Source organism: Lepisosteus platostomus, chromosome 11 (assembly GCF_059453375.1).
Source record: "Lepisosteus platostomus isolate fLepPlt1 chromosome 11, fLepPlt1.hap1, whole genome shotgun sequence".
In the NCBI taxonomy this organism is placed as follows: Eukaryota; Metazoa; Chordata; class Actinopteri; order Semionotiformes; family Lepisosteidae; genus Lepisosteus; species Lepisosteus platostomus.
The window spans coordinates 11,670,731-11,683,855 of NC_142621.1; the positions used below are offsets into that span (position 1 = coordinate 11,670,731).

General features: G+C 35.2%; 1 protein-coding gene across 1 annotated transcript; it reads right to left on the bottom strand.

Annotated features, from left to right (window-relative positions):
- Window positions 1-4,748: 4,748 nt before the first annotated feature.
- On the bottom strand, window positions 4,749-11,061 carry c11h1orf53 (chromosome 11 C1orf53 homolog). The gene is made up of 3 exons (XM_088598435.1): window positions 10,560-11,061; window positions 5,478-5,579; window positions 4,749-5,022 (listed from the first exon to the last, which is right to left on the bottom strand). Exons 1-3 carry the CDS (start codon window positions 10,878-10,880, stop codon window positions 4,951-4,953), a joined length of 495 nt encoding a protein of 164 aa, XP_088454561.1. The 5' UTR covers window positions 10,881-11,061; the 3' UTR covers window positions 4,749-4,950.
- Between the last annotated feature and the right edge of the window lie 2,064 nt (window positions 11,062-13,125).

Sequence of the window (13,125 nt, forward strand, 5' to 3'; positions counted from 1 at the left end):
CAAAGTCTCAGATGTAATTTAGATTAAGAGCAACATTGTGTGTGCCGATATGATTATACTTTAGATATGATAGAGGAATCCTGGACACCCCACATACAAGGTGATCACTCAAATTCCATTTCCTAGTTAGAAGTGATTTTACTGCTAAACTGATAAAAGAAGTGATTTTGCTGGCGAACAGAATATGCTTATACACATCACCCTCTGTTTTCAATCTTGATCTCAGCTAAAAAATGCATATATATGCAGAAATATTTTTTATATATGCAGAAACAGCTGATTGTGATGTTAGGAAGAACTGGATTGGGGCTTTTTACCAATAGTGACTGTAATGACTGACACATGACTTAAGAGGACTCTATGACCATAATTGTTAATTGCAGTGTTCATTTCTCTATAAATGACCAATTAATCTTCCCCAAGTGTTCCACAAATACATGATCTATAGGAATTTTAATGTGTGATGGTACAAGAATGCATGTAGACTATTGTCTTTATTGAGCACACTATATTCCTGGAAGCAAAAAAAAGGATCAATACTAAATGTGATGTGTGCTTCAGAAAAATTTGATTTCTTGATTTGACCGATTTAATTGCCAGCTTTGATTGCATGTATAAATGTATAGGCCCAAAGGATTTATGTTTATTCCTACAACAAAATGTAATAAGCATTTCATATACTTTATTAAAATCAATTTATTGAATTAAAATGATTATTTTTAATTTGCTAATTAAATATTTCCTAGTAGTAAATTCACCCCCAGTAGTGGTACACAGAAAAAAAGGGTAAACACTGTTTAATAAAAATGCTTCACATTATCAAGTACATCAACAACATCAGTCAGAATCAGATGTCTTGGGTATATTATAGATCACACATATTAAATACAGTATGTTATGCATAGGGCTGTCATGCAAGTAATTATAGTAAAACCAGTAAAATTAATGGTCAAATATGAAATAATTCATAAAATGATTATAAAAGCATTTAATTTAATGTTAGCAAACTATATGATGTAACCAACTGATACATACAGTAACGTAATATGCATGACACTGATTGTGATGGCAAACTATAGGAAGGTAAGATTACCATGTCACACTGAAGGACACTATAATCTGACACATGCTGATGACATTTTGACAATTTCTATTTCAATGCTGCAATGATGACCTCAGAGGCACAGGATTAAGGTATGGAGATGAATAGTAGAAACCACACAGCATAGAAGATCGTTTACGTTGTCATGTCCTTTGGTTTCTTCTGATTGAGCATTTCTTGGTCCATCGTTATCACTACTATCATAGTACGAAGAAGTTTTGGGGTATTTTCAAGAATTCCTTTTCTTCATTATATTCCCCAAACATGCTTCTATCTTAAGTGGAGCAATTCATTTTCTGTTTAATCCAGTCAAGTTTGCATGTACTAGAAAACTCAAGGTTTTGAGTTGCAGAGGATGTTCAATACATCTTATAATGCAGGTGAAGGCTCCTTGCCTTTTTAAAATCTTTTTCTTTATTTTTGTATACAAACAAACATTGTAACAGTCATGTAATGAACCAAGAATCTATAATTCTACTTATCTCCAAGTAGTATTGCTAATGTTTATGCGTTAACTTCAACTTGCATCCACTTTCTAAAGCTTCTGGAAACAATGAAAACTCTTCCTTTAACTTACCATTATTTAGCTTATTTATTTGTATAATATGATGCATTCTTTCCTTTTGACAACATTGATGTTACTGACCTGGAAAGGATCTGAGGGCACAATCAGTGTTTTACAGCTTGCCTTTTTAAAAAAAACATTGTGCTCACATTAACAATGATTAATTTTTAAAATGAAATGTAATTCAAATGTGCTTTTAGACTTTTAAAGTCATTAGCAACAAATGTTATATTAGAAGAAAGTGCATTAGTACATATTAGCCTAATATGTAGTTATTAAGATAAGATAAGATCACTTTATTAGCCATATAAAATTTCATGCATTGGGAATTTGTCTTTTCGCATAACCCAGCTTACTCTCCATGAGACACACAGATAGGGAGAGAAGCTTGGGATCAGAGTGCAGGGTCAGCTATTGTACAGCACCCCTGGAGCAGCTGGGGTTAAGGGCCTTGCTCAGGGGCCCAACGGAGTAGGATTCCTCTGCCAGCCACAGGATTTGAACCGGCAACCTTCCAACCACAGGCACAGATCCTTAGCCACAGAGCCACCGCTCCGCCCCACAACACTTTAACAACGCTCAGTTGTAAAAGCAGAATTTCCTCATTTAAATAATCTCTTGTGATCTCAGTACTTTTTAAAGCATAAAATCCAAATTATCTGATACATAAAGTATATTAACAAAAAAGGTGATTTATACCTCATGAAAATGTGAGGTAGGTAACTTAGTAACAGCATAGTTATTTCTTATTTAACAACACATCTTTTATACCTTTCTGCACAGTAATTGTCGAAAAGTCATCAGCTGTGGAAAATACTCAGGCTATGTAACTACTGAGTATTAGCTGTCGAGGGCTACTGTTGATACGTAAGCTGGCCTATTTCACGGTCAGCTGAAAGAAGGGATGCACTAAATGGCAATACATCCAGTTAATGTGACAGATAAGTCCCTAGGCAAAAGAGAACACCCATTGTGAGCAGACCAGGTATTTGATGACTGACACCTTCACCATTCCAGTAGAAATGTTGCTTCTGCATGCTCTGTTGCTTCAATTCAGAATTCAAGAAAATAAATTCACTTCTCATCTGCACTGACTATGCATCCAAGAAACCTGTCCCCTTTAGTACTTTTATGATTATGAATCTCCTTGTAGATGCTTACAAGTGTTTGCTACTGATCAGGAAGCAATTGCCTTGGGACCCACTTGGCACTGAATTGTGACCAAGCAAATAGTCAGTAGTGACAATGTTCTGCCACAAACACATTCCCTCGTTCAGCCGGAGTAGCCTATAAAACAAGACATTCTAGCATGTGTGACAGAATCAGAGTAACAAACTAAGGGAGCTGTCCGTCCGTTTTCTAAAGATAGTTGCAGACATACAGTAGGTAGTAGCATTCTCCATCTTCAACATTATTCATTTTTGGTTTTGGACCTTTTGGTTCCATAACCCAAGATTTTGAGAAATTATGGGTTTTTCAGTTTGCCTTCAAAATTAAATATCTTAATGCTTTACTTAATTATTATGCATTTACTTAAGTGCAAGTAGGTCCATCTACCCTGTTTTATACAGTAATTAATGGCTAATTGATCCAAGCATCTCATTCAGTCGTTTCTTGAAAGTAGCAAGGGTATTGGCTTCAACAACATGAGTGGGCAACTTGTTCCCTACTCTTACAGCTTTTTGGATAAAGAACTGATGCCTGTTCTCAGCTTCTAATGCACTGCCTGTAGTTTCAACTTGTGTCCTCTGGTTTGCGTTTCATGGTTTATTCCAGAGAAGTCCACCTTTTTTTAGGATTTGAATAATCCTTCATAGGCTTCTCTATTCAATACTAAATATGTTCAGTTCTTTCACCTTGTCAAAGTGGGACATTCCTTTAAGGAATGCATCAGGGTGCTTTTCTCTTGACTGATTCCAGAGTAACTATCTTTTCTACAGTGTGGTAACCAAATTGTACACATTCAAAGGCTGCTTTCCTGAAATTGTAAAGTTTTAAATTGGACTCAATCTGTGTAGTCTCAAAGTATACTTAAAAAAAACCCATTACTCCCAGCACCTTAATTGTTCTCTCACTTGATCTCTCAAGCATTTTCTCTTGTTGATGCTGTGATATGTTCAGTAAGAAAGCACTCCTTAAAAATGTCCAACATTTTGGTTTCTGTTGCTGACTTTTCTATAACTTCTTCCCAGTCTATTGGGGAAAACTGAAGTCTATAGAATAGAATATATGTAATAGAATAGAAATTGACTCTATGAGACATGTAGTATTTTCACAAAAATACTTCATTCATTGGCTTCATTAAAAAAAGTATAACCTTGTGGTCAGGTAACCACCCATTTTTTGAAAAAGAACACAATGTTACAAACTTAAAAAGGTACATTTAAAATTATCTTAAACTGGCAATCTGAAAAAAAAAACCATGATCAGTTTTTAGCTTTTCTTGTTAGGTACAAAACTGTTAACCTAGCATTACAATAAAGCCAAAACATGAACATGACTCTGTGAATAACGGAGTGTAAAGTCAGAAGTACTTCAGCCACCTGTTACAGGAGTTCAGACTTCAAATTCCACATTTTTAATCCAGAGCAAAACTGATGTCAACGCAAACCTTTTTGTTTTGAAACATTTTTTGTTGTTATGCAAGAAAGAAATTAGTCAAGTAATAAGGTGTTAAAACTATAACGTTCCTTTAAAAGGAAAGGTATACATACAGTAAAAGTTTTAACTGCAAGACAGGTGGTAACAGGTAGGGTAAACAATACTATTCTTACTGAGTAACTGGGAAAAGCAGCCATTACAAGAGATGTTTACTTAGGTTAGAAAACTTTCTAACTGGTGTTTTAGAGCTTTCCGATTCATGCTCCGTTGAGTTGTATGTTTAGGTTGATAACAAGCATCAGAAAGAGAATACAAGAAGCACCAAAACAAAAGCAGGAAGCTTTGTCATAAGATTAGAACAAAAACTCATCATATATTTTCTAAGGATTCTATGATTTCTATTAAACATGTCACTTTCGTTCACTTGGCTCACTTTTCAGGAAAATGAACTATAGAAATCATACTATAGCTTTGAAGTCCTTAGGTTGAAAATTGATTCAGCTTTATTTTTTAATGAAGTGCATATTCAAGCAAACATTTTCAGACATTAACCATTATTGCACATCAGTTTGGTAATACATCTGAAATTTAAAAGATATATGTTCTCAAAATAATTAGGAGTATTCTGTGATATTCTGTTCCATACAAAGTAAGAGCATACTGTATATTGCAGTGTTCATAGCTAAATATAAAACACTGAATTAAATTTTTTCTTTTTAGCTGGGTCTTTCACGTTGACTTGGCCATACGGACACTGTAGAAAGATCAGAAAAGTAAGAATGAATTACATAAAAATTTAAAACTATATACATGGACCGGGTGAGAAAACACAAGTAAATATATCAATATATAAAATTACTTGTGAACTTGGATATTTCTATATTACACTTATTCATTTTGAAGTTATTTCTATAAAGTGTGATTATTTTATGATAACTACAGTTTTATTTTGCTGTCACTGTTCTTATTCAGTCATTTATTGAAAAGACTGCTTGCCACCCATTAACTGAACAAACTTTGCTTATATGTAACAAGTTCACTACTGAACAACAGTGGGATTACAGACAGCAATGCGCATGGACTTTTAAAAAATGTTTGGCGAATGAAACTTTAAGGCAAGCAATTGATTTAAAGATTACCAATGTTTTTTTCTAGCATTTATTTTAAAAGACAGAAAGGGTAATCTTTCAAGAATACAAGCATACTCACATGTCTGCAAGCACTTCCACAACACTTTCCTCTCTGAAGGTGGGCAAACTTGGTAAGTACCTGATACCCTGTTACAGGATCTACATATGTTTGCTGTTTTGCCTAAAAAACACACATACAAAAATAAACAGTATATTAAACTTTTTGCAAACAGACTTGTTCAATTGAAATAAATATGAATTTTAAGAATATACTTAAGGGATTAAATATCATATGCATTGTCATTTATTTGGTAGGGAACTGTAGTTTCATGAAAGGCTTGCACATTTTATTCATTCAGTACTCTATTATCATGCACAACAGCAAATATCTACTGTTCTTTTCTATTATTCATCATACATTAGTTACATCAACTAAACATTTTATACCTATTATAAAATGTTCAAATAGGGAGCTGTGTCAGCATGCACTGGCTGCAAAGTAAAAGTTAATTTTACTTAAAAGTACTTTACTTAATTTTAAAAGTTAAAATTTCAGAATTTTGAAAAAAACAACAACATTTCAGCTGTTATTTGGGTGTGTGACACATATGAAGTACTGTAGGCTCAATAGTTGTGTTTCCCTTTTCTGTTATTCAGCATGGGGTTAACTTTCATTTGTTAATGTTAATGTTAATAAAATGCAGATGTTTATTCCTAATGACATCATGGATGATAGTGACTTTGAAATATGACTAAATGCAGGGTCATTATAAAGTTTTGTTATCACTTCTGAAAAATGCTGCTTTTAAAAAACTACAGGTACAGTACATATACAGGCATTAGAATGGCAGTGGACTACACTGTTACAACTTTTCAATATGCTCTGTTACAATGATACAAACTGCCAGTAAAAGCATGTCGATAGAAATGGTAGCCTTTATATATCAGATCATACATAAGCAAGTCATGCTACTGCTCTTTGGCATGTCACTTGAAAAAACGAAAACATTCATTTCCACTGTTTTTTATATTGCACACACCATTGAGTACAGTGCCACCTGGTGGCAAACACATTTTTCCTTGACTATTCACATTCCTATGTGACTATGTATCAGACCTGTATGATTTTCATAGATACTGGATGCAAGGTTACAATCACATTCTTTTCAGAGATGCAGAGCTGTATGGCTGTGAGTTTTTAAAAACAGAATTCAGTCTATATTATTAGAAAAATGACTGTGACAGAACAATGTTTCCATGTCCTTGCTTTTAATAGTTTATCCTTAAGATAATACATTTAATGTACACCTTCTTCCTTGAAATGTGACATGGATATTTGCAAAAGTTGAATAAATAAAAGGTGTTTCCATCAGAAATGGAAACCTATGTTATTTCAAAATTACAAATGCGCAGTTATTATTATTCACAATGACATTTCTGTGAAATGTACTTTCCTCACGGTGTTGTGGCAGTCTGTAACTAACTGTATGAACCAAGGTGGTGAAACTGGTTTATTTTTAGAAATGCCAATAATTGTTACTGTGAGCTCAGTTCCATTTTTATGACTTTAACAGAATGAAACTCACATACACAGCTTTGACTTCCACAAAGACTCACTTTTGTCAAATGTGGCACAAAAGTCACAATTTCTATTTAGGGTTTTGAGCAAGAGACATGGTAGCTGCTGACGTGGCTGATATTCACTGAATATAACAAAGGTACATAAAGCATTTCTAATCTGATCCGGAATAGCTTTGTATCAGGGTACTTTTAATGACGTGAAGGAGATCAGCCCATAATGTTGCTGAATACAAAACATTTTTGACACTTTTGCACCGATCTACTTTTGGATTTTGTCAAATGATTTCCTCGGATAGTATTAATCGAAAGAAGCGATTTTTTAAAATGCGAAGACATCCATTAGTGTGTGCCACTCGTTCCTGGAAACAGTCTACATTTTTCAATTTGCTTTGCAAAGAACAGAAAATGGACTTTAAAGTCACTACACCATAAGCAAACCTTTGGTCCACAATGCTTTTCAAGGCTTTGAATAATTGCTCAGAATAATCTTCTAGGAAAGATCATAGATATATATTGTATATACCTTATAGTTTCTTACAATGATAATTTGTAGTTGAATAATCATATTTTTAAGAACCTTTGGTTTAAAAAAAATACACCAGTTTTCTGATCTGACAAACTAGAATGCAAGAAATGCCTAAGGCTCTTCTATGGCATGCCTTGTCATTTCAGATGGAATCTAGGCTTTCCATAGTGAAGCTGGCACTGTCTGTGTATTGTGCATTTTCCACCGCATTACACTACATTTCTCAAGTCTTTCAGTAGATTTGCTATAAAACTGCAATACGCTGTAACAGGATAAATCATTACAGTGGAAAGCCCTACGGCACTTTGAAATGATGCTGTTTTCTTAAAGCACTAAAAGCTTTTGATAAGCAAACTTCATGCAGATAAAGGTGAGCTATTTACTACTGAAACCAAAAACAAATGTACTATTAAAAAGGAGATATATATGTGAAGAAAAAAACCCAAATTCAAAAAATGTTTTGATAATGCATTCAATAACTGTTTTACTGACTGCTGAACTGACTTTTTTGTTGTGGTCAGAACTTCTTTTAAGTATAAAACAAAGACGTCAATGATTAAAACTATTTAACAGCACTTAATTTAACACTATTGATGTTATAAATGGTGTTATTAAACTTAATGCTTTGAAAATATTTTCTTTAGTGCCGTCTTCTGTTGCTCTTGATTCCCTGCTTCACTGTATGCACTGAAACTAATACTCAAAGGGACTTCACACTGCGTAAATAGCTGAATTATTGCTGTTGTTATGACTTGTCGTGGGTGTTTGTGACCCCCATGTGTCCCATGTCCAGAACTCTGAATGGTGAAATTAAATGCCACTAGAGGGAACAGGTTGATTTAACCCAAGCTAGTTAGTCAAGCTAGTGTGTCTGTCTTACTGTGGCTATATTAGGGGTGTGATTGCTTACCTAGAGAGATTATTATCTGTACCTAAAAGCCAGATGCATTAAAGCACCAAGCACAGACTTACTCATCTGCTATACTATGGAGAAACCTTGCTAATATAAGCAAAACGTACTGCAGAATAACCTATAGGACACATCATTACCCTAAAATGCAAAGCAGCAAAAGTCTCTGAAGAGAATTAGAAATGGAGCTATAATAGGTCACATTTTTTATTTATTTGGAATTTAGATTTGCCAATTACTTTTATTACATCACACCTGAAGAAGGCTCCACAGCCGAAATGTTGCATTTCCTTTCTTTTCTTTTCAGCATGAAATAACCCCGTTACCTGTTACTTTTATTACATACTCAAATATAATCAAGGGCTAAGTATGAGTTTATGGGTACCACTCCTGTACTGCATAAGGAGAATGTTGTGGGCATGCTGCTACAACAGCCACTCTTGCTTTGTACTCTACAGTACCTTACTGGGGAATTAGCGTCAATTGGACGAATGAGACATCTAACACTGATGTCAATGCAAGCTTGTAGGCCATGTCACAGGTGTTGCTGTTGTGATGAAAGCCAAGATGATTCTGGCTAACTAATACTCATCCAATCAACTGGGAGACCCAACGATGTACTATGCTGGAACTCTGAAAGCAAAGTTACACCAGCTACTAAAAGAGAGGATTCAGAGGTGGCATGTTGTGCTGCTTCAGAAAAGCACAAAAATATAAGAACACTGTTCTTGAGTCAGCAAACAAGAAGACGGGCAAACTACTAAAGGATCTACTGTGACAAAAGCATCTTCCTATCAGAAGCACTACTGGTGCTACTGTATGGCACCCTATGACATACTGTACATGAATGCAACAAATTCTCCTCCAAGTGTCAATCCTCAAACACAGGGAAGCACCAGCAGAATGGTGTGCTGAAGTGTGGCATCTTGTTTCTCTCCTCTTTCTGAAAAGAACACACCAGTATCGCATCACATCAGTTTGGGTAGAGGCCTGCACCCTGCTTCATTATTAGGGTACGGAGCAAAACCCTAATCGATACTGGCCCTGGGATTTTTAATGACCACAGAGAGTCAGGACCTCGGTTTTACGTCTCATCCGAAGGATGGCGTCTGTTTACAGTATAGTGTCCCCGTCACTATACTGGGGCATTAGGACCCACACAGGCCGCAGGGTGAGTGCCCCCTGCTGGCCCCACTAACACCTCTTCCAGCAGCAACCTTAGTTTTTCCCAGGAGGTCTCTCATCCAGGTACTGACCAGGCTCACACCTGCTTAGCTTCAGTGGGTTGCCAGTTGTGAGTTGCAGGGTGATATGGCTGCTGGCGTATATGGAAGAATGCACAGCACAATGGCTGGAGACCCATCAAGGTTCAGTTATGTACAGTACCATTACCAGCCAATTGGTCCCCATGCTGGAAATGAATGCTGTTATGAACACTAAGTCTTCTTCCCTTTGTGTGAACAATGTAACACAAACAAGAGGGCTACACAAAGTTACATAAGTAGAAACGTTGGGGAAGTGTCTTTAAACCCGTGAATATACGGCACCGTTTTATCCTATATAAATATATAAAGGTTTGTGGGAATCTGGAACAAGCTACCTAGTCATGTTGATAAAGCTCATATCATTGCGTAAAAAGTATCGGTGCTTTTCTGGTGCAAATTCAAAACATTTTGGTTGTTGATGAGAACTCTACATTTTCAATACCAATTGATGCAGTGGCTCCTAACAAGGTTTTGAAAGGGTTTTTCGAATATCCGGCTAAAGCCGGCAACTTGATTAACGCAGGACCGCAAACATTTTTTTGTAACAAATGTAATGGTTTACCAATTTGTAACGTAATAGTATACCTGCCTAATATGCAGTTGCTCGGCTGCCCATTCTTCGGAAGAAGTTTAAAAAACTACTAAGAAACATATCCTTATAATCACCATAGGTTTCCACTCCCCTGAAGCCAAATAAAAGCACAAATGTCATATGCAGACGGATATTGATATTCGTGCCAGCCACAAAGAATGCAGCATACCTTTCAAACGCTTCCACTAGAGGCCGAGGCAGGCTTAACAGGACACAGTGTTTTTGAGGTTGAGACTGCATGTCTCCTTCACATGGTTACCCCTGTAAAAATATATAATAATTCTTACCTCACAGGCCTCCTGGTGCAGTTTTGCAATTTCCTTCTCATCTTCTGTTAAGGGTTTTATTGCACGGACTCTGCTCTTGCTTTTATTGGTGGCTTGTTTTTCAGAGCTGCTACCGGTGTTACTGTAATTTTCTAAGCTACTGTACTTTCGTGAGCTAATTCGACCAGTCGCCTCAGCCATGCGATTTCGGGCACTGATAAAATATGCCAAACTCCGCGAGTTTAAATCTTTACAAACAAATGCGTGTGTTCTGAGGTACTGACAAACTGCGAGACACATGAACGATATCATTAACATATAAAGCCTCCTCTTACATATCATTAAATTATCGCTGTATTTTTTTTAAAAACAATATGAAATTTAATCAACTTTAACCAGTTAAGGGTTACATGCAAATGATCAAAACTGTTTTTTTTTTACTTTTACAATCGTTTTCTACTAAAGTGGAAATGAGACTGTTGGCAGATTCTCAGCAAGCCCTCCACAGCGTGACTGGGGTGTGTACGTAGTGTATACTGCCTTCCTGTTCAAGAAGGTGGTACACCAATAGAGAGGAGTTCCTGATTGGGAATCCCACAATACCTGGAATGTAGTAGAGGAATGTAGAATTATGACTCGGTTTCCACTTTTTCTTGAAGTTAAGAAACAAATATATGCCTACATATAAGGAACAGATAACGCCTACACTTGCTATATGAAATTACTTATTTGTTTTATCTTTTGCTGTATTTGCTACATTTGCTGTAACATAGGTTTGCCTCCATTTAACATACTCCGTAAAGCTGATATCTAAACTGTTTATACCACTTTGTCTTCAGTTTAGTTTGCAGTTGTGTAATTGCTGTAGCTATAGATTTGTGTGACAGGAAGAAAAAATGAAAATGCAACTCAGATTGTGTTTTAGGGAACTGCTCCACTCCCCCATGAAACACAATAGCCCATTCAGACCTGATATTCTCTACTTAGCGCATTATTATGATAGATGACAGTTGCAATCTTCTTTTTAACTTTCCCATGAAGCTCACCGTTTAACATAGAAGCAAGTTTAAACTGAAGCAACTAGGGAAGCCAGTGCATGAGTCTACAAATTGTTCTGTTTTAAGAAATCAGATTGCATGAGGACTGGTGTATTACAGGTCCTCATATTGTTGAGAAGAAAATCTTTCACTCACCCGTTGCCATCCTCACATTTTTGAAGATCAGTGAAATTAAGAGATTAAAGTGGTACTTTATACTGTAAATGCCCGTTTTTACCACTGCACAATAACCCCAAACATGAATCTGAAAATTGCCGAAAAGTCTAAACATTTCTTCCCATAATAATTCTCTCCATTTCCACATCTTTGCAGTTTATTTTTATCATTTATCATTTTGCATTTTTGTCAATTTTTGTTTGCAGAGCAACACAATTATCTGTATCTTGATAGTGAACTTCTCTTTCATGATGAGTATCACACCCTAGCCTTCATTAAGAAGAGTAACTAAAACTCCATAATAAAATAACTCCATTTGATCAAGTTTCTATTACTCTCTTTCTTTACACCCCTTTCTCACTCACTATTAGATCATTATTAGATTATTAACTGCACTATTAGATTATGTTTTTTTTTTTAAAACAGAACAGTTGATCATGCAGACAGTCCGTGTACTTGTGCCATACATTCTCTTGTCTGAATGAATTCAGGTTCTGAAATCTGTCTTCAATCTTATGACTGTGAGGAGAATTTGCATAATATATGAGGATAATCAATTTTTATTTTATTATGAATCAGTGGTTTATGCAAAATGTTTCTTTCCTATTAGTTTCACATATTTTTGGCTGTGTGCAGTATTGAATATAATTGCACACATTCTGTATTTACATGCATATAAAATATATGATATACTGTATATAAGTATATTTACTTGCTAAACAGTATTTGACTAGGAAAAAGGAGACTTTTATGCTGCATATAATTATCTTTTTGCAGAAAAAAACATTGTCTATTCACACAGATTACACATATGACTAAATTGGTTAATGTCCTCATTCACGCCAACACCCACGCACATTTCAATGCATGTAAAAGAACACCAGTAGAAACTGCTGACCTTTAAATGAGAAACAAAATATTAACAAGATATATAGATTTAGATTATATATAGGTGAACTCAATCATAAATTCTAGAAATGTAAGGAAAGGAAAGGGGAAAATAAAATGCTGTTGACTATATATATTTTATCTTCATAAGCACTGATGGCTCCATTCAAATATTCTAGAAAAGATCTGTAACATTCATTCATTCATTTAAACAATGATCAGTGTATGAAAATAAAACTGTTATTTTATTATGTTATTTACTTTTTAATTGTAGGTCCATGAATAATAACAATGATTTTTATTATTTCAAGGGTAACTATTGCTTTAAACCATCTTTTCTAATGTGGGTATGATTAATAGAAACTGACAGATTTTTTTTTTAGCAGAGAAGAATTAAAAGCTGAGTACAATGTAATGCACTGTTAAACTCTTACCATATGTATGAGAAAAAAGTTTCATAGTTGCCAAGGTACATTAAACATGAA